This window comes from Balaenoptera musculus, chromosome 2, assembly GCF_009873245.2.
Source record: "Balaenoptera musculus isolate JJ_BM4_2016_0621 chromosome 2, mBalMus1.pri.v3, whole genome shotgun sequence".
In the NCBI taxonomy this organism is placed as follows: domain Eukaryota; kingdom Metazoa; phylum Chordata; class Mammalia; order Artiodactyla; family Balaenopteridae; genus Balaenoptera; species Balaenoptera musculus.
The window spans coordinates 92,156,106-92,177,587 of NC_045786.1; the positions used below are offsets into that span (position 1 = coordinate 92,156,106).

Below are 21,482 nucleotides of genomic sequence, written 5' to 3' on the forward strand. Positions count from 1 at the left end.
AGATTAAGATCATAGAATTTATTAAGATCAGAGTTTCCCATCAACTTTTTAAACTCACAAAATAGTTGAAAGAGTAAATAAGCACCCATATACCCTTTACCTAGATTCACTAATTGTTAACATCTTGCCACGTCTATTTTTATCGCTGCGTGTCTTTCTCTCTCTACATAGAATCCCCACCCTACCCCCTACCCCACCATTTTTCCTGAATCAGATGAAATGAAGTTGCATCCAACAGGACATTTTACTTTAGCAAAGCTGGCAGAAGTTTGAAGACTAAACTTCCTGTGCTGCTGCCCAAGTTTTAAGCATTATCAAAAGGGTAAAAAAACTGAATAAACTGCAAATACTGGCCAAGATGGAACAAGCTCATGATAGCTTCTCTCTCTCTCACTGATTATAATTAAAAACTCTAGACAAATACAAAAAAGCAACTGAGGTCTCTGAAACGTAAACAAAAGCAAGTGGACTGTGGAGAGGAGTCAAACTTGAAGAAACAACCCACACAGGGCTGCTTCCTGGTTTTTTTGTTTTGTTTTTTTCCTTCATCTCTTTTCCTCACTTTGAATTGTTACACTGGTGGTGTAGGAAGCTAAAACTCCTAGAGAAACCTCATCTTCCTGGCCAGAGGACTGGGAAAACGGGACTCTGAGGGCCAATGAGTATGGAAGAAACACTGGAGAGGATAAGCTGAAGAAAGGGATCTCCTAATTCTATACATGAATGGGCACAAGCTCTGGACTCACCCCTGAGCTATGCATACACAGGGCAGACCCAAAGCAGCAGAGAAAAGGCTTTGAGAATTGAACTATAGTATAAACCACTGCCCAAGTCCTAGACTAACCCCAGAGCAACAGACACATGGGATAGACCCAAAGGTCTTAGAAAATTGAACTGACACTGGAACCAGTACCCACATAAGATGAAAAAGAAATTATGATATCTGAAGGTTAGTTACCTAATAAGACAACAACATCAATATTCTCCAGAGAACATCAACCAACAGGACCTAGAGTCGAATAATTCAGGATAAATGTCCAGGATATAATCCAAAATTACCTCACACACGAAGAACTGGGAAAATGTGACTGATTCTCAAAGGAAAAAAAATCAACAGATACAAACATCAAATGACCCAGGTGTTAGTTTTCAGACAGAGATTTTAAAGCAGCTATTATAATGATGCTCCATAAGATAAAGGTAAAAACATTTGAAATGAATGGAAAGATAGTAGTTCTCAGCAGACACACAGAAAGTATGAAAAAGAATCAAATGGAAATTTTAGACCTGAAAAACACAGTATCTGAAATAAAAAATTTACTGGATATACTCATTATCAGAATGGAGAAAACTGAGAAAAGAGTAAATGAACCTGAAGACAAATCAATAAAAATTGGTCACCCTAAAGAACAGAAAGAATAAAGGTTAAAAATTTTTTTAAAATGAAGAGCTTCAGGGACCTGTGGGACAATATCAGAAAGTCTAACATATGTGTAACTGAAGTCCCAGAAGAAAAGGTATAGACACGTATTTTTAAAATAATGGCTGAAAACTTCTCAAATTTTGTGAAAGGCATGCATTTACAAATTCAAAAAGTGCAGTAATCCCCAAATGGATTAAACATAAAGGAAATCACACCTAGACACATCATGATCAAACTGCTGAAAAGCAATGTTAAAGAAAAAAATCTTAGACATACCCAGAGAAAATCAACACATTACAAAAAATGGGGAAGAACCATTCAAATGACTACAGATTTCCCATTAGAAATCATGGAGTCCAGAAGACAGAAACATGTTAAAAGAACTGTTACCCAGAATTCTACATCCAGTGAAAATATCCTTCAGGAATGAAGATGAATAAAGACATTCTCAGATGAAAACAAAACTAAGATAATTTTTTGACAAAAGACTCACTCTAAATGAATGGCTAAAAAAAACCTCACTGGGCTGAAAGGAAATGATACCAGAGGAGAACTTGGAATTTCAGGAAAAAAGAAAGAACAAAAATGGTAAATATAAAATATTATTTTTCTCCTAAGTTCTTTAAAATATGTATGGTTGATGAAAGCAAAAATTATAACATTGTCTGATGGGGTTTTCTTGTTTTTTTTAAATTTATTTATTTAATTTATTTATTTTTGGCTGTGTTGGGTCTTTGTTGCTGCACATGGGCTTTCTCTACTTGCAGCGAGCGGGGACTACTCTTCCTTGCGGTGTGCAGGCTTCTCATTGCGGTGGCTTCTCTTGTGGAGCACAGGCTCTAGGTGCGTGGGCTTCAGTAGCTGTGGCACATGGGCTCAGTAGTTGTGGCTTGCGGGCTCTAGAGCGCAGGCTCAGCAACTGTTGCGCACGGGCTTAGCTGCTCTGGGGCATGTGGGATCTTCCCGGACCAGGGATCGAACCTGTGTCCTCTGCATTGGCAGGCAGATTCTTAACCACTGTGCCACCAGGGAAGTCCCTGATAGGGTTTTCAATGTATGTAAATATAATACATACAACCAGTGTATCAAAAAAGTAGGGAAGATAAAGAACCTATATGGTTATAAAGCTTCTATATTTTACTTGAAGTGGTAAAATATTAACTCTAAGTAGACTGTGAAAGGTTAGATATATGTATAATATACCCTAGAGCAACCACTAAAAAAGTAACAGACAAAAAGCCAATAAAATAAATTAAAATGAAATAATAAAAAAAAAATTCAAATAATCCAAAAGAAGACAGGAAAGGGGCAAGAGAGGAACAAAAGACAGAGAACAAACTGAAAACAAATAATAACAGATCTAAATCCCCCAAAATTGATAATTCCATTAAAATGTTCTAAATATACCACATAAAAGATACTGCGAGAACTGAGAAAAACACAACACCCAACTCTTTAGTGTGTAAGAACCACTTTAAATATAAAGACATTGACAGGTTAAAAGCGAAAGGAGCAACCTGATTAAAAAATGGGCAGAAGAACTTAAAAGGCTTTTTTCCAAAGAGGAAATGCAGATGGCCAGAAGGCACATGAAAAGATGCTTAACATTGCTAATCATCAGGAAAATGAAAACCAAAACCACAATGAGGTATCACCTCACACCTGTCAGAATGGCTATCATCAAAAAGAACACAAATCACAAATGTTGGCAAGGATGTGGAGAAAAGGGAACCCTTGCACACTGTTGTAGGAATGTAAATTGCTACAGCCACTATGGAAAAGAGTATGGAGGTTTCTCAAAAAACTAAAAACAGAACTACCATATGACCCAGCAATTCCACTCCTTGGTATATATCCGAAAAAACCAAAAACACTAATTTGAAAAGATAAATGCACCCCAGTGTTCAGAATAGTGTTATTTTCAATTGCCAAGGTACGCTAACACATATATATGGAATCTAAGGGGGAAAAAAAAAAAAAGGTCATGAAGAACCTAGTGGTAAGACGGGAATAAAGACACAGACCTACTAGAGAATGGACTTGAGCATATGCGGAGGGGGAAGGGTAAGCTGTGACAAAGTGAGAGAGTGGCATCATATATACACTACCAAACGTAAAATAGATAGCTAGTGGGAAGCAGACGCATAGCACAGGGAGATCAGCTCAGTGCTTTGTGATCACCTAGAGGGGTGGGATAGGGAGGGTAGGAGGGAGGGAGATGCAAGAGGGAAGAGATATGGGAATATGTGTATATGTATAACTGATTCACTTTGTTATAAAGCAGAAACTAACACACCATTGTAAAGCAATTATACTCCAATAAAGATGTTAAAAAAAACCCAAAAAACAAAACAAAACAAACAAAACAAAAAAACAAAACAAAACAAAAAAGATATGGAAGCAACCTAAGTGCCCACCAACAGATGAATGGATAAACAAGATGTGGTATATATATATACAGTGGAATACTACTCAGTCATAAAAAAGAATGAAATCTTGTCATTTGCAACAACATGGATGAACTTGGAGGGGATTATGCAAAGTGAAATAAGTCAGAGAGAGCGACAAATACTGTATGATATCACTTATATGTGGCGTCTAAGAAATACAACAAACTAGTGAATAAAATAAAAAAGAAACAGACTCACAGATATAGAGAACAAACTAGTGGTTACCAGTGGGGAGAGGGAAGGGGGAGGGGCAACATAGGGGTAAGGAATTGGAAGGTACAAACTATTAGGTATAAAATAACCTACAAGGACATATTATACAACACAGGGAATACAGCCAATATTTTATAATAACTATAAATGGAGTATAACCTTTAAAAATTGTGGATCACTATATTGTACGCCTGTAACTTTTATAATACTGTACATCAACTATACTTCAATAAAAAAAAGAACTCCCTTTGTTAAAAAGAAAAAAGTAAAAGGGAATCCACACAAAAACCTGTAATGTGAATGTTTATAGCAGCATTATTTCATAATTGCCAACAAATAAAAACCTAAATGCCCAATAACTGATGAATGGATAAACAAAATGTGGTATGTCCATAGAATGACATATTCTTCAGCAATAAACAGGAATGAAATACTGATATATGCCACAACTATGTTCATCTATGATGAACCTTGAAAACATGCTAAGTGAAAGAAGCCAGTCACAAAAGACCACATAATGTAGGATTCCATTTACGTGCAATGTCCAGAAGAGGCAAATGCAGAGAGAGAAAGCAGATTAGTGGTTGCCTGGAACTGGGGTGAATGGGAATGGGGAGTGACTGCTAATAAGTATGGAATTCATTCTGGAGTGTTAAAAATGTTGTAAAATTAGATTGTGGCAATGGCTGCACAACTCTAAAACTGTTAAAAAAAAAAAAAAGTAAAGAAAGGAAAAAGATGTACTGTGCAAACTAAAGAAAGCTGGACTGGCTGTATCAATATCAGATTAAGCTGACTTCAGAATGAGTATGATCAGGGATAAAGATGAACATTATATAATGATAAAGGGATCAATTCTAAATGTGTATACACCTAACAACAGAACTTCAAAATATATGTAGCAATATTGATATGAGCTCAAAGAAGAAACAAATTCACAATAAAAGAGGGAATTCCCTGGTAGTCCAGTGGTTAGGATTCTGCAATCTCATTGGCGAGGGCCCAGGTTCAATCCCTGGTCGGGGAACTAAGATCTCACAAGCCATGCGGCAAGAAAAACGAACAAACAACCAAACAAACAAAACACAATAAAAGAAACTTCGAAATTCCTCTCTCAGTAATTGATAGAACAAGTAGACAGAAAATCAGCAAGGATACAGAATACCAGAACAGATTACCAATCAACTTGACCTAAATGACATTTACAGAACATTTTATTCCAGAACAGCAGAAAAGACATATTTTTCAGGTATACACAAAACATTCACCATGATAGACCATATTCTGGGCCATAAAATGAACCTTAATAAATTCAAAAGAATTGAAATCATACAAATTATGTTCTCTGATCATAATGGAATTAAACTAGAAATCAGTAACAGGGAGATATCTGAAAAATCTCCAAACACGTCCTAATTAAACAATACACTTCTATATAACCCATGGATCAAAAGGAAGACATAAAGAAAATTAAAAAATATTTTGAACTGAATGAAAATGAAAACATAATATTATATCAAAATTTGTGGGATATGGCTAAAGCAGTGCTTAGACAGAAATTTTTTATATTAGAAAAGAAAGTTCTAGAAATCAGTACTCTAAGTGTCACCTTAAATTAGGAAAAGAAGGGCAAGTTAAACCCAAAGCAAGCACAGAGAAGGAAATAATGAAGAGCAGAAATTAATAAAATTAAGAGCAGAATATCAATTAAGAGAAAAATCAATGGAACCAAAAGCTGATTCCCTAAAAAGATCAAGAGAAATCAATAAACTTCTACCCAGACTGACAGAGGAAAAAGAAAAGACCAATATTAGGATTACCAATATGAAAAACGAAAGAAGGAGGGTTACTACATAACCTACAGACATTAAAAGGATAATAAAGGAATACTAGGAACAATTCTATGTCCATAAACTCATCACTTAGATGAAATGGACCAATTCCTTGAAAGACAAAAACTACCAAAGCCCACTAAGAGAAATCAAAGATCTAAATAAATGGAGAAATATACCTTGTTCATGCACAATATTCATCAAAATCCCAGGAAGCTGATTCTAGAATTTATACACAAAGTCAAAGGAACTAGAAGACTTAAAAAGAACAGCTAGAAGACTCATATTACCTGATTTCCAGACTTACTAAAAAACTCCAGCAATCTAGATAGTGTGATATATACCAATGATAGACACAGAGATCAATAGAACAAAAGAGAGTAACAGAGATAAACCTATACAAATATGATCACTTGCTTTTTGACAAAGATACAAAGGTAATTCAATGGAGAAAGTCTTTTCAACAAGTGGCACAGGAATAAATGGAGGCTCATATGCAAAATTTAAAAAAAAACAGCCTCGATACCTCCTACAAAAATTAACTCAAAATGCATCACAGATTTAAATGTAAAAAGTAAACTATAAAACTTCAGGATAAAAACATAGGAGTGACCTCTGTGACCTTCAGCTAGATGGAATTCTCAGATATACCAAAAGCACGATCCATATAAGAAATAATTGTAAGTTAAACTTCTTCAAAATTAAAAACTTTTGTTCTATAAAAAACACTCCCAGACTTAAGCTGGGGGAAAAGATTTACAAATCACTCATCTGACAAAAGACTTGTTTTCAGAATATATAAAGAACTCTTACAACTCAAATGCATTATGCTAAATGAAAGCAGCCAGAATCAAGACTGTATACTGTATGATTCCATTTATATGACATTATGGAAAAGGCAAAACTATAGGGCTGGAGAATACATCAGTGGCTGCTAGAGGTTGGGATTGTGAGTAGGTGTTGACAACAAAGGGATAACATGAGGGAATTCTATGGAGTGATGAGATTATTCTATATCTTGATTATGGTAATGGTTACATGTATCTACTCACTTGTGAAAATGTATAGAACTGTACACCAAAGAGTACATTTTACAGAATGTTAAATGGAAAATATTTAAATATGTCTTTTAAAAAACTGAATAGCAATGAAGTTAACTTGCCAATCCATAGAGAGCACTTTATTCAGATGCAAAACGACTGTTATTAGTTTTAACGAGTTAAGACAAGCTCCAGAGAAGCAGTTTACCGGTGCTGGGACTGCAGTTTTTCCAGTGGTTCAGCCTTCTGTTGAATCCCTTCCTGAAATATCACATCTGCTTTCTTAAAGTTTTCTCTAGCTTCATATTCTTCAGCCCATGAGATATAGAACTGAGCAAGTGAAATGCCAATTCCTTGGTTATGTAAATAACTGTACATATCCAAAGGTTCATTGCATAAATGCCCCTGTAACAAATGAAAAGCGTTAGCAGTTAACCAATTTCTCTTCACTTACTGAGTGTCTATTATGTGCCAAACCAATCATTGGAGATACTATATGTAATTTCTGCACTGAAAAAAAATATCTATTATAATACAATGTTATAAGGAATATATTGGGAGGACCTAAAACATAGACAAAAGTAAGAAATTAATTTGTAAGAAAAAGAGATAGGGAGGAAAGACTTTAAAAAGGTATGACATTTGAGTGTGGCGCTTAAGGAAGAATAGACTTACATAAGGTAGAGAATGGAAAACGAAGGGCATTCTAGGCAGAGAAAATAGTATAAGCAAAGACACTGAAGACTAGAAATTTGTAGAGGTGTGGCAAGACAGGACTTTGGGAAAAAAAGGTCTGAACAGTCTTGAAAGTCAAGCTAATCAATTTTAAATATACTTGATAGTGAATGTTATATGTGTTGGGGTAGGAGAGCTATAAGCAAAGAAAGGACCTGGTCAAATCTATATTTTAGAAGGGACCTTATAAGACCAGATACAATGTAGATAATTCTAGTAGCAAGAAGGGGAGGAGAAAGGGATCACTAAAAATTCCACACCACTAACAGTTTTATGTATTTTCTTCAGTCTTTGTTTTTCCCTTAGGGAAAAAAAGGAACATATATCATTTTACCCAGGATAAAAGGATTTTTGTCATTTTACAGCTTTAATCATAATTAAATGTTTTTATTCCATCTGACAGTGCATCATTCATTTTTCCATGTGGCTACTTACTCTTCATTACTATTTTTAAATGGGTGAAAAATGTTCCATCTAGTAGATCTTCCATCATTTAATTATTCCCCTATTTTTTTGGATAAACCACTTCTAATTTTGCCTAATGTAAATAACTGTATAATAAATATCTTTAAGCATACTGCCTTTCACAATTTACATTATTCCCTTAAGATAAATTCCTATAAGTAGAACTATGTTAAAAAGTAAATTGCTTTCTAAGATGGTTGTACAAATTTAAAATGTTAGCAGTTATTCCCAAATATAATTTCACAGATAATACTTATTTTTAAAAGTTTCTCCTTTCATATAGAAAGTAGCATTTCAGTGTTCTAGTTAGGAGTTCTTTTACTACTGCAGAGGATAACATTTTCTCCTGTTCATTTACCATCTGTCTTCCCCAAAAAAGTAAACTCCACGAAGGCAGAAAACATTGCTATCTACTATATTCAGGTCCCTACCCAGGGTCTGGTAGAAAAAGGCTGAAAAAATGAAATGCTCCATTTATATCTTTGACAAAAACAATTAGTATTTTATAGTTTAATTTTGCAGTAATTTAATAAATGCAGTTTTTCTGCTTATCCAAATTAGAGATGTTTTCCCATATGTGATGGTGTTTCAAGCAAAGTTATAATTCTCAATGTGTTATCAGTATAAGATCCAGTCCTCGATATCTATTACTACATAAATAAAGCTTAAAATTGACTGCACTTTGTTAACGGCTTTCTGAATAGCTGTGGTACAGCATGGGATAGCCAATACAGATCAGGTTATTCCAGACTGCTGAATGAGATCACTTAAGAAATAAGATAAATATCAATAAAAGTATAAGATGCTGAGATTAATAGATTCAAAAGTTAAACATATCTTTTTGGTAACCTAAAAAAGCCAAATTAAAACAATTTTACACTCTTAACTAAAAATACTGGATATTTTCTAAGAACAAATTTTTCCTTAGCTAGATTGTAGTTATCCTTTATAAAAATAACTCTGGGGCTTCCCTGGCGGCCAATGAAGGAGACACGGATTCGAGCCCTGGTCCGGGAAGATCCCACATGCCGCAGAGCAACTAAGCCCGTGCGCCACAACTACTGAGCCTGCGTGCCACAACTACTGAAGCCCAAGCGCCTAGAGCCCGTGCTCCACAGCAAGAGAAGCCACCACAATGAGAAGCCAGAGCGCTGCAACAAAGAGTAGCCCCCCTGGCAGCAACTAGAGAAAGCCGGCGTGCAGCAACAAAGACCCAACACAGCCAAAAATAAAAATAAATTAAATAAAATAAATTAAAAAAAAAAAAACAAAAAAACCCTCTGACTGCAGAAATCTTTCTGCAAAGCAAAAGAGTAGTGTCAGAAACCCAACTTTACTCCTCTTGACTAAGAAAGACAGCAAAATAGTTTCATATGGACCTTATTTTCCAGGTGCAAAGTTTAAATTGCTGCTGATCACTCTAGGGCTGATAATTTGAATTTGATGGTTATCTAGACCAGTCCTTCTCAGATTACCTGTGGTGAAGGAGACAGTTTTGTGTGTGTGTGTGTGTGTGTGTGTGTGTGTGTGTGTGTGTGTGTGTGTGTGTGTGTGTGTGTTTAAAAGTTTCCATTCCATCGTTAATTTTTTTTTTCCCATTGCATTCATCTATTGGTGTATCATAAATTACCATAAATTTAGTAGCATAAAACAGTTCAAGTTTACTGTCTTACAGTTTTTTGAGTCAGATCAGTTGGGTTCCCTGTTCAAGGTTTCACCCCACTGAAATCAAGGTATTGACTGATATTTTTAAAAAATACAATAAAAAGAGAAGTTACCAGAAAAATGAGGATGTGCTTAGATGTTGTGCCAATGTTAAACTGTTAACAAAATTTCTAAACGCTTACTCTCAATTTTTGTACTTATCTTGAACAGTCTACAGACCATTCTTTCAGGAGTACTGGTTTAGACTATGTCTTTTACTCTATGATAATCACTGCTTTTCAGTACAAGCACCAGGTTAACACAAGTGAACAGAGAAATTATTCCAATGGTTACTTTTAATAGCTCCAACTAAATATAGTCATAGAAACCTGGGATTAAAAGTCACTTTAGAGGTTTATTTAGTTCAACCTTCTAATAAATCACACATAAGAAAATTATATAGAATAGAATGAAGAACAAAATTCATTAGTATACCACCAGGAACCACAGTCTCCATACTAACAAATCTGTTTAGCATTCTTTGTGCACCATCCTTTCTTATAAATTCCCCTAACTACTATCCCTAAGGTAATTTCATCAACTTGTATAAGGATGCCAAGATATGTCAAATGTCCTGCAGAAATCAGATAATTATGTCTTCAGGATTCACCTAACTTCCTGTATTAGTAACTATTTGAAGTTTAAGTCCTCCCCAAGAGATATATTTTAGCCAGAAATCTTATTAATTTCCAATGTCAGTATTTTATCATATTACAATGGTTGTAAATATTCTGTTATTTAGAATTATCTAATTACTTATTTTTAATAAATTTTTAATTTTTAAAAATGTATTTTTAATTTTTTAATATATTTTATTTAAATTTTTTTTATCCAATATCTAATTCTATCATCTAAAATTCTATTCTAAATATTTATCACTTGCTTTATTTCTAATCTCTTTTAGGATAAAAGCAATGAAATTAATGTCTAAGAAACCCTGGCCATAATTTTTACAAAGACATTTTCATAAAAGAATCCTCAAGAGTGTTCCTAAATGGACTACATGTCAAGTAAGATAGTACAAAGTGGTCAGGTCAATATTTTTAATTGTAGCAACATACTAGGTGAAAGAAACCCAAAGACAGATGAAAAATAAACATCACTTTTTTTTTATGGTGAAGATTCAAAAAATGGGAGAAAGGGATACCAGAATCACCTACAAAAGCTTTTCCCCAAACAATCGTACTACTGCCATGTGTTGGCTCCTACACATCCTCCCCCAGTACAGTTGCATGGCCCAATGATGTTTAAAATCAATAAATAACCCACTCCTACAGAGAAATAGACAGGCCTTATGATCACTTTTAAAGGGATAAAAAAATCTTATAGTAAAATCCACCTCTAAAGTAGAAACAATTTAACAAATATTGAATATTTATTAAATGTTTAGTATCTACTGAACGGCTCAGTTTTTTGGTGTACAAGATACCTCTAGAGAAAACCTCTTGGTTTAATATTTTAAACTCAGATGGCACGTGAGAAAGACTTACCAGCTTAAGCCAGAGACTGAGAAATCGAGGATCATTATAATATCGTTTTTCTCCTTGTAGTGCTTCTACAGCTCTTTCTAATAATGTTGACATATTACTCTCTTTCCCGCCCTGAGGATAGTTCTGCTCTGTCCAGTTAATATACCTGAATGAGAAGAGAGGAAAAGAATATTTTTCAAGTTTAACATTATCTTGCTCCAAGACCCATTCCGGACTTTTTAAAGCAGAAATATCTAATATACTGAAAATGTTTATTTAGAGGTCCTCAATGACATGCCCTAAACCTGTATACCTCAAACTTTTCCAAATATTGCTAACATGTACCTGTGGGAAATAATGGGGATGGTGATAGACAGGTATAGCTCAGTCACACCTCAGAAAGATATACTATGATTATTCTGCTTATCTGTGTCTGCAAAACACTACTCTCTACTCTAACACACTGCTCCACACACCCCAGTATGAGATGCATGGCCATAAGGACTCACCTGTTAAGTTTCTATGCCCCTGTTAAATAAAAAGACTCACCTATCCCAAACATCCAGAGGGTCATTTCCAGCATAAAATCGAATTTCAGATTCAAATGCCCTGAAATTTAAACAGAAAATGTGAGCATAAGCAATAGTGATAAGAGCCAAATGAACAAGTATCACCTTCATTTTTATTCACTATTAAGTGTTTAATATCAACCTAGATAACTGCACTGGAGTTTGAGAGTTTATTAAACAGAAAGAAAAAGAATAGAAACAATCAGGATTCTGCCTGATAATATAACAGGAGAGATAAAATATACAGAAATTAGAGAAATTCCAAGACAACATATAGAAAAGAAGTATTACACAGCAGTTTAAATCTCTGGAACAAGACTCCCTAGGTTCCAATGCAGCTCCAGTAATCACTAGCTGAGTAACATTAGAAAAGCTATTTAAACTGTTTTCAGTTTCCTCATCTATAAAATGAGGATAATAATACTATCTATCTTGTTGACTAGTCTTAAGTGTAGTGTTTAGACATAGTAAGTACTCAATAAATGACAGCTATTATTTTATATGTATCTGATAGTACTGAAGAAAAACTAAACACACACACATACAGATATATATAGAAATCAGAATCTTAAAGTTAAAGAAAAATTCCACGGGTAACATTAGTCAGAGAAGAATTAGACCATATATAAATTGGAGGAATGCTTCAGAGAAAGTGTGAAATATGACTTTGTAAAGAGCTGGGAAAGCAGAGGGCTAAGACTAAGTTAAGACTGACCAGTTAGAATAGAGGGGAAATATTGGGTAGTAAACCACAATTTAGATAAATGCTTAATCAATAAAAACTGTATAAGGGGTTATGTTTGATGTAAAGAATAGTCCCTGACACAAAGGAATTTATGCCCTAATAAGAAAGATAATACATAAATGAAAAATTAATAATACAGAGCAGTATATTACAATTGCCAAGAATGGATAGTAAAGACTTTATGAAGTCAAAAGGAGGTATCATAGAAGCAATCTTAGAAGGTGGGACTCTGAAGGAACCATAAGATTTGAAAGAAAAAGGGAATTTTCCAAGAGAGAGGGAAATCAGTATTGAATAAAGTTGTCAAAATGGGAGAGTGAACCCAGAGGGAATTAAGCTATAACATAAAGTCAGTATTGGGAATAAATGGAGCTATCTGGAGAGGTAAGAAGGGAATGCTTTAAATGTAAATTTAAAGAGTTTGGATTCTACCTGTTAAAGCCAGTAGTGGTTCTTCAATTGGAGAGTATCTTGAATATGGTAAGCAAAGATTTCAAAAAGACTAATCAGGTAACACTGAGACAGGCTGGGACCTGGGACCCTTTGCTGCAGTGCTGGCACCTGGACAAAAGTCTCCTTGTGCAACAGAATACAAAGAAACTATAAGGGACTAAAAATAACTGTGTACATTTGCAGTTGGGGCAAATTATGAACAACAAGATCCAAAAAGACCAAAAACCCACCACTTCTGAGGTTTCAGGAACAAAAGCAGAGTACTGCTAATGATCCCTGCACACAGCACCACCAAGGGGGTGGGCAGATCACCCAAGTCACCCCTCTGGCCCAACCCTTGGACCCGGTCCTACCCTCACCCCATTTAAGAAACCAGCTCACCCCAGCTCAGGGGAACCTGTTATTTGTTTTTGCTCCCTGCAGCACGAGTCCCAATAAAGCCTTGCCTGAATTTCTGGTCTGGCCCCTTATCAATTTCTATTCATTAAAGAGTCCAAGAACCCTGGGTGGTAACAACACTATAAGAAAAGGAAAAATTAGAAAAGGGGACACAATTATGTAACTAAGGGGACACAATTATGTACACTACTGATAAAAATCAGCAATCCTCCAAATTTATCTACGGATTCAATGCAATCTAACCCAAATCCCAGCAGTCTCTTTTCTAGAAACTGACAAGATGATTTTAAAATTTGGAAAGGCAAAGGACCAAGAATAGCCAAAACAATTTTGAAAAAGAACAAGAGTTGGAGAACTCATGTTACCTGACTTCTAGTCTTTACTATATAAAGCTAATCAAGACAATATATAATTGGTGCAAAGAAAGACAATTAGATCAATGGAACAGAATAAAGAGCTCAGAAATGATCCACACATATACAATCAAATGATTTTTGACAAGAGTCCCAAAGCAATTCAATGGGGAAAGAAAAAAAAAATCTCTTCAACAAATGGAGGCAGAACAACTAGATATTCACGTGGGGGTGGGGGTGGATGTGGAAGACCTTTTACTCCAACCTCACACCATACTCAAGGATAAATTTAAACATAAAAGCTAAAACAATAAAGTTAGAAGAAATCACAGGAGAATATCTTTGCACCTTTGGGGCAGGAAAAGATTTCCTAGAGAAGATAAAAAAAGCACTAAAAGAAAGACACTAATTAATTAAACTTCATCAAAACTAAAAACTTCTGGACTTCCCTTGCGGCACAGTGGTTAAGAATCCACCTGCCAATGCAGGGGACACGGGTTCAAGCCCTGCTCTGGGAAGATCCCACTTGCTGCGGAGCAACAAAGCCCCTGCACCACAACTACTGAGCCTGTGCTCTAGAGCTCTCGAGCCACAACTACTGAGCCCGCATGCCTAGAGCCCGTGCTCTGCAACAGGAGAGGCCACTGCAATGAGAAGCCCGCACACCACAACGCAGAGCAGTCCCCGCTCTCCGCAACTAGAGAAAGTCTGCGCACAGCAACAAAGACCAAATGCAGCCAAAAAAAAAAAAATTAAAAACTTCTGCTTGTCATATGGTACTGACACAAAAACAGAAATATAGATCAATGGAACAGGATAGAAAGCCCAGAGATAAACTCACGCACCTATGGTCAACTAATCTATGACACAGGAGGCACGGATATACAATGGAGAAAAGACAGTCTCTTCAATAAGTGGTGCTGGGAAAACTGGACAACTACATGTAAAAGAATGAAATTAGAACACTCCTTAACACCATACACAAAAATAGACTCAAAATGGATTAGAGACCTAAATGTAAGACTGGACACTATCAAACTCTTAGAGGAAAACATAGGAAGAACACTCTTTGACATAAATCACAGCAAGATCTTTTTTGATCCACCTCCTAGAGTAATGGAAATAAAAACAAAAATAAACAAATGGGACCTAAGGAAACTTAAAAGCTTTTGCAAAGCAAAGGAAACTACAAACAAGACGAAAAGACAACCCTCAGAATGGGATAAAATATTTGCAAACGAATCAACGGACAAAGGATTAGTCTCCAAAATATATAAACAGCTCATGCAGCTCAATATTAAAAACACAAACAACCCAGGGCTTCCCTGGTGGCGCAGTGGTTGAGAGTCTGCCTGCCAATGTCGGGGACACAGGTTCGAGCCCTGGTCTGGGAAGATCCCACATGCCGTGGAGCAACTAGGCCCGTGAGCCACAATTACTGAGCCTGCGTGTCTGGAGCCTATGCTCCCCAACAAGAGAGGCCACGATAGTGAGAGGCCCACGCACCGCGATGAAGAGTGGCCCCCGCTTGCTGCAACTGGAGAAAGCCCTCGCACAGAAACGAAGACCCAACACAGCCATAAATAAATAAATAAATAAATAAAAATTTAAAAAAACAAACAACCCAATCAAAAAATGGGCAGAAGACCTAAACAGACATTTCTCCAAAGAAGATATACAGATGGCCAAGAAGCACATGAAAAGCTGCTCAACATCACTAATTATTAAAGAAATGCAAACCAAAACTACAATGAGGTATCACCTCACACCAGTTAGAATGGGCATCATCAGAAAATCTACAAACAACAAATGCTGGAGAGGGTGTGGAGAAAAGGGAACCCTCCTGCACTGTTAGTGGGAATGTAAACTGATACAGCCACTAAGGAGAACAGTATGGAGGTTCCTTAAAAAACTAAAAATAGAACTACCATATGACCCAGCAATCCCACTACTGGGCATATACACAGAGAAAACCATAATTCAAAAAGACACATGCACCCCAATGTTCATTGCAGCACTATTTACAACAGTCAGGTCATGGAAGCAACCTAAATGCCCATAGACAGACGAATGGATAAAGAAGATGTGGTATGTATATACAATGGAATGTTACTCAGCAATAAAAAGGAACAAAATTGGGTCATTTGTAGAGGTGTGGATGGATTTAGACACTGTCATACAGAGTGAAGTAAGTCAGAAAGAGAAGAACAAATATCGTATATTAACACATATATGTGGAACCTAGAAAAATGGTACAGATGAACCGGTTTGCAAGGCAGAAATAGAGACACAGGTATAGAGAACAAACGTATGGACACCAAGGGGGGAAAGTGGTGGTGGGGGTGGTGGTGGTGGGATGAGATTGGGATGGACATATATATACTAATATGTATAAAATGGATAACTAATAAGAACCTGCTGTATAAAAAAATAAATAAAATTCAAAAATAAAACAAAAACAAAAAACATTTGCTTGTCAAAAAATATCACCAAGAAAATAGATAGCCATGGACTGGGAGAAAATATTTGTAACACGTATATTTGATAAGGGATTTGTATACAGACCATATAAAGAACTCCTGCAATCCAATTTTAAAACTAGGCCAAATATCTAAACAAATGTACCACAAAAGAAGATATATAAAAGGCCAATAAGCAAGCAAAAAAGTGCTCACCATCATTAGTCACCTGGGAGATGGGAAGCAAAACCATAATGAGATACTATTATACACCCACCAGAATGGTTAAAATGAAAAAAAATGACCACATCAAATATGGGAGTGGATTTGGAGCAAACAGATTCTCATACATGGCTGATAGGAGTGTAAAATGTTACAACCTCCTTGGAAAACCAGCAGTTTCTTAAAAAATTAAACATACATTTATTCTATGACCTAGCAATTCTATTCCGAGAGAAATGAAAATCTATGTCCACAGAAAGCCTTATGCAAGAATGTCCATAGCAGCTTTATTCATAAAGCACATAATTGGAAAGAATCTACTTGTCCATCAACTGATGAATGGATAAACAAATGGAATACTACTCAGTAATAAAAAGGAAAAATCTACTGATACATGCAACATGAAAAAGGCTAAAAAACATACTGAAAGAACTGTAGGATTCCATTTATATAAAATTCTAGAATAAACAAAAGTAACCTATGGTGATAGAAATCTAATCACTGGTTGCTTCATGAGGGAGAGGAAGATTGATTGGGAAGGGGCATGAGAGAACTTTCTGAGGTAATAAAAATGTTCTGTGTCTTGAAATGTCTTAAAACTAACTAAAAATCTGAGCATTTCACTGCATGTAAATTATTCTTTAAAAATAAAAATCACAAATCCTTAGTAATTGACTAAATAAAATTAGAGTGAGAGGGCAGTGAGGTAAGATCATTCAGATGAGTTTTGGTACCATCCATCAAAATGGAGTAGAAAAAGTTAGGTCATTTATAAGAGAAGAGATTCAGTATTTAATACATTAGTGAAACATTTATCTAATTATATGTTACAGGTAGATAAAAAGACATTTATCGACAGAAGGCAAGTAAGAGATGTAAACAGTAGTTAAACAATCCTGGAAATTTTGAATATGGAGTGAGAACGGAGGACAAAGAACAGAGACTTAGGTAAAATGCAGTAGGAAGCCAACAAGAAAAAAGGAAGAGTAGTTAGTGAAGTGGAAAAACTAGTACAACGTCACAGAACCAAGAAGATTTAAGAATAGAACACCATCTGTGAAACAAAACCATAAAATTCAATGCTTTTAAAGATCCAAAGAGATGAACAAGGATATTCATCACATTCTATCAAAGTTATGATAATTTGGGGACTTCCCTGGCCATCCCGTGGTTAAGACTCCGCGCTTACACTGCAGGGGGTGTGGGGTGGATCCCTGGTCGGGGAACTAACATCCCACATGCCGCGTCCAAAAAGTTAATAAAATAAATAAAGTATGTATTAAAAAATTATGATAATTTGCCTATAATATCAGAATTTTGTCATGAGATTGAAGGTAGAAACTGATACTTTACTTTTTTGAAAAAAGTATATTTATCAAAACATTTGTCAGAGGAAAGCAAATTCCATAGGTCCATTTGAATAATGCAGTGGTATTTTTCAGCTTTTCATTATCCTGAGTTTGTTAAATTCGGTTTCTCTGAGGTTTACATTTTCTTTGGAGACCACTATTTCATTTTGGCACATTCTCGAAAATACTTTCCTACAAAGTTAATAATTGAGTACACATAAAAGATAGCAGATTCACTCTCCCTCAGTACTCAGAATCCAAAGAAGCAATTTCATTAACTGATTACTCTCAAAGAGTTCATTCTGTTTAGGGATCCAGAATGACATAATACTTTTGTGAAATATTGTAAAATGATACTTGCTTTACTTATCAGTTCCCCCTGTATGAGAAATATTTCTATTGATACAAGAGTTTGGCTGCTCCACAATGAAATGAAATCCTATAGCTCTTATTCTTAAGTGCACTTGAGGAGATCTTTAGACAGCTGTTGTGTGATGAGAAAGCAGGAGGAGAACAGATGCTCATCCTACCAGCTTTTGAAGAGTAGTTTAGTACTCCTCATGCCATACTGCACGGGTCCACACCCACATTACCTAGCAAACTGGGGATGAATGATGACAGGTTGAGCCCCAACCATTCTACATACCGTTTCTGTTGCTGAAGAGTAGTGTTACAGGCAGATTCTTGCTGTGCCAGTGCTCCCTGAAGTGTGGACATGATCCGCCCCTGCCTTAAAGGTTGGACATTTTCTTTACTCAGCTCCCATTCATCTCCCTCCAAGGACATGACTTCACTGCGAAGAGGGAAACAAAAGTAAATCTCATACCAACACTGAGTTACTATAACACTAGATTATTGTAAATGTTTTCAGAAAAGTGATCGTCATCTTTGGGTCGAATATAGTGGGTTGGCACATTAGTAGTGTTATTATACTCCTAAGCTTCTGAGCCTTTCTGTGACCTGGTTTCCAAGTTTACGGCTGTAGTATTGCCTAATGGAAGAGAGAATATGGCTAGGGTATTGTGAACAATATTATAAGAAGAAAGTTTATGGCAGGAAGAAAAAAAGGGAAAAAAGTATTATAAATTTGGCAAAGTAGACAAAAAGCAGTTCGATGCCTACCACTGAATGCATCATCTAGTTGAATTTAAAATTAGCAACGTGTTTATCAGACTAACACCCCATGTTTCAACTGATGACTTAAAACTGAAGTTTATGTATATGGGTAGCCAAGAGCAGAAGCAGACAAAAGTACAGTTTACTGGTCACAAATGGCTCCCCCAATTCTATCAATTCTATGGGGGGAATCCCCAAAAGTTTTCTGGAGGTAATCACCACAAAGGGTATGTACTCTGAACTTCAGAGCTCTGCAATGGTCGAAGAGAAGCTTACTTCTGGCTGAGAGACACTATTTCTGGGTTTAAAACAGATAGGCACTATTCTTCAAAACAAAGTGAAAAAAAAAAAAAAAAAAAAAAAAAAAAACAAAGTGAAAGTTATGTGAGACCTCAGTCTAGATGAGAGCTGAAAACTTCCTTCAAGAAAGTAAACTGTAAGTGATTAATAATAATTTAGGTTGTAACTACTCATATCTTTTTAACTATTTTGTGTGAATCCTGTAAATGTAAGGGCCATGTCATTTATTTTTATTTTCTCATGCTCTAATATAGGATCTAACACTAGTAAGCACTGAATAAATATTTCTTGAGTTCATCTAAATTTCTTCTCCTGCTCTTAAAATAGCAATTAAACTATCTCTATTAAATAGTATCCAAAACTGAGCTGGGATTGCTTCCTCCATCCCTCCTCCTCCTCCTCTTGCCTCCTCAAAGACCTGGTCCTTCCCTCAGCTCAAATAAATGGCAATTTCATTTTTCCAGTTGCTCAAGTCAAAATTCTTAATGCTAACCTTGCCACTCCACTCACCCACCCCCCACCCCGCCAGTCACTCAGCAAGTCCTGTTGGTTCTACCTTCAAAACATATCCAGAAATTAATCTCTTCTCACCATCTCCATTGTTTCCAGCCTGGCTCAAGCCACCATCTTCTCTTGCCTGGAATATTTCAATAACCTCTAAACTGGTCTCCCTGCTTCCAGCCTTTTCTACCTTTAGTCTTTTCAACACTGCAGCCAAAGTGATCCCATTTAAACACATGTCAGATCATGTCTTTCCTCTGCTCAAAGCCTTCCAATAACTTCCAACTACAGAGTAAAAGCCAAGTCCTTACAATGCCTGCATCATCACCTTTTTTACTTCACTTCCTTTTACTCTCTGGTTCATTCTGCTCCAGCTACTGGCCCAGTGCGCCTCCCTCCCGCAACTCTCACCCTCCAGCCTTTGTACTTCCCCGCCTCCCCCCCCCCCCCCCCCCGCCAGATCTATGCAGGACTAGCTCTTGAGTTTCTTTCAAGTCTTGACCCAAATGACACCTTCTCAGTGAGGCTCTCTGTTCAAAACTATCGAAAATTGCACCCCCCAACTGTTATATTTATTTATTTTTTTAGTACCGACCACCATCTAACTTTTAGTTTATTTATCTTGTTTATTGTCCGTTGCCCCTACCCTCATCCCACCCCAGAACTTAAGCTTCAGGAGGGTAGGAGTAAGAGCTTATATATGTATAAATAAGGAAGAGCAGCCAGCATGCAGACAAGGGCTTTTTAGATTTCTAACTATGCTATTAGCTTAATGCTAGCACCTACCGTGTGCTGAGCACTTATTTGGAGGCAGTTACTTTACAGATACTCTGAGTTCTCCCAGAACCCGGCATGGTAGCGTTAATAGCAGCGTTTTCCATATTAAGACGTGTCCAAGGTCTAAGAGCTAGCAAACGTCTGGGCTGAGGCACCAACACAGACCACACGACAAATTCCAAGCTCTTTGGACCCCTGGCGTCCCACAGCCTCCTTGGCTTTGAAGCTGGATGCGGCATGATTCTCAGGCGCCCTCACCCCGAGGTCGGGGCTAAACCGGCTCTGCGCCTTCACCTCCACCACTTGCGTCCGACGCCAGCAGGGAGGAGGATCCGGCCGGGCCTGCTCTTCTCCTGACCGTGCCGGTCCTCTCCTGGGCTACTCTGAGCGAAGCCTCTGTCACCTGCCAGGCACCCTCGGGGCTCGCAGGCCCAGCTCCCGGCCGCCCTTCTCCGGTACCTACCTCGGAGCACCCCTTTCCTTCTGCATCGCCGCCATCCTGCATTCCCGGCTCAGGACCTCGTCCTGACGCGGGCCTTTCTTCAGGGCCGCAGACCGCCTGGGCCTCCTTCTGGAACCTGCCCTTCGAGGTACTGAAGCGACCGGAGGGCGATCCCGAAAAAACCACGCACCTGACTCCCTCGCGAACCAGGCACCTCAAGCCCTCACGCCCAGCCGCCAAGTTTCAAATTTAACGGTCCCGCGCCGACAACGTGCTACGCCCCTCCGCTCCTCCGCGCTCGCGCCTCCCACCCAAGGAATTCTGGGACTTGTAGTTTATCCCAGGTTTAGTCCACGCTGTCGCGGGGCATAGTGGGAGTGGTAGTTTCCGGAGGACTGTGGCTGTCCAGGTGCTGCAGATTTAGGCGGTGTAAATTCTCTCCAGGTGCTCTCTGCGTCCAGGCTCT

The 21,482-nt window shown here is 37.2% G+C and overlaps 1 protein-coding gene across 2 annotated transcripts in view; it reads right to left on the minus strand.

Annotated features, from left to right (window-relative positions):
* The window catches only part of BUB1B (BUB1 mitotic checkpoint serine/threonine kinase B), a 56,855-nt gene extending 35,577 nt beyond the window's left edge, over positions 1 to 21,278 (minus strand). For both annotated transcript variants that reach the window (XM_036840743.1, XM_036840733.1), the window contains exons 1-5: positions 21,038 to 21,278; positions 18,527 to 18,673; positions 11,881 to 11,940; positions 11,353 to 11,497; positions 7,167 to 7,363 (exon numbers count right to left, since the gene is read on the minus strand). In XM_036840743.1, the coding sequence (XP_036696638.1) occupies positions 7,167 to 7,363; positions 11,353 to 11,497; positions 11,881 to 11,940; positions 18,527 to 18,673; positions 21,038 to 21,072 (584 nt within the window). In that variant the 5' untranslated portion in view covers positions 21,073 to 21,278. The remainder of the gene's footprint in view (positions 1 to 7,166; positions 7,364 to 11,352; positions 11,498 to 11,880; positions 11,941 to 18,526; positions 18,674 to 21,037) is intronic.
* Positions 21,279 to 21,482: the final 204 nt, after the last annotated feature.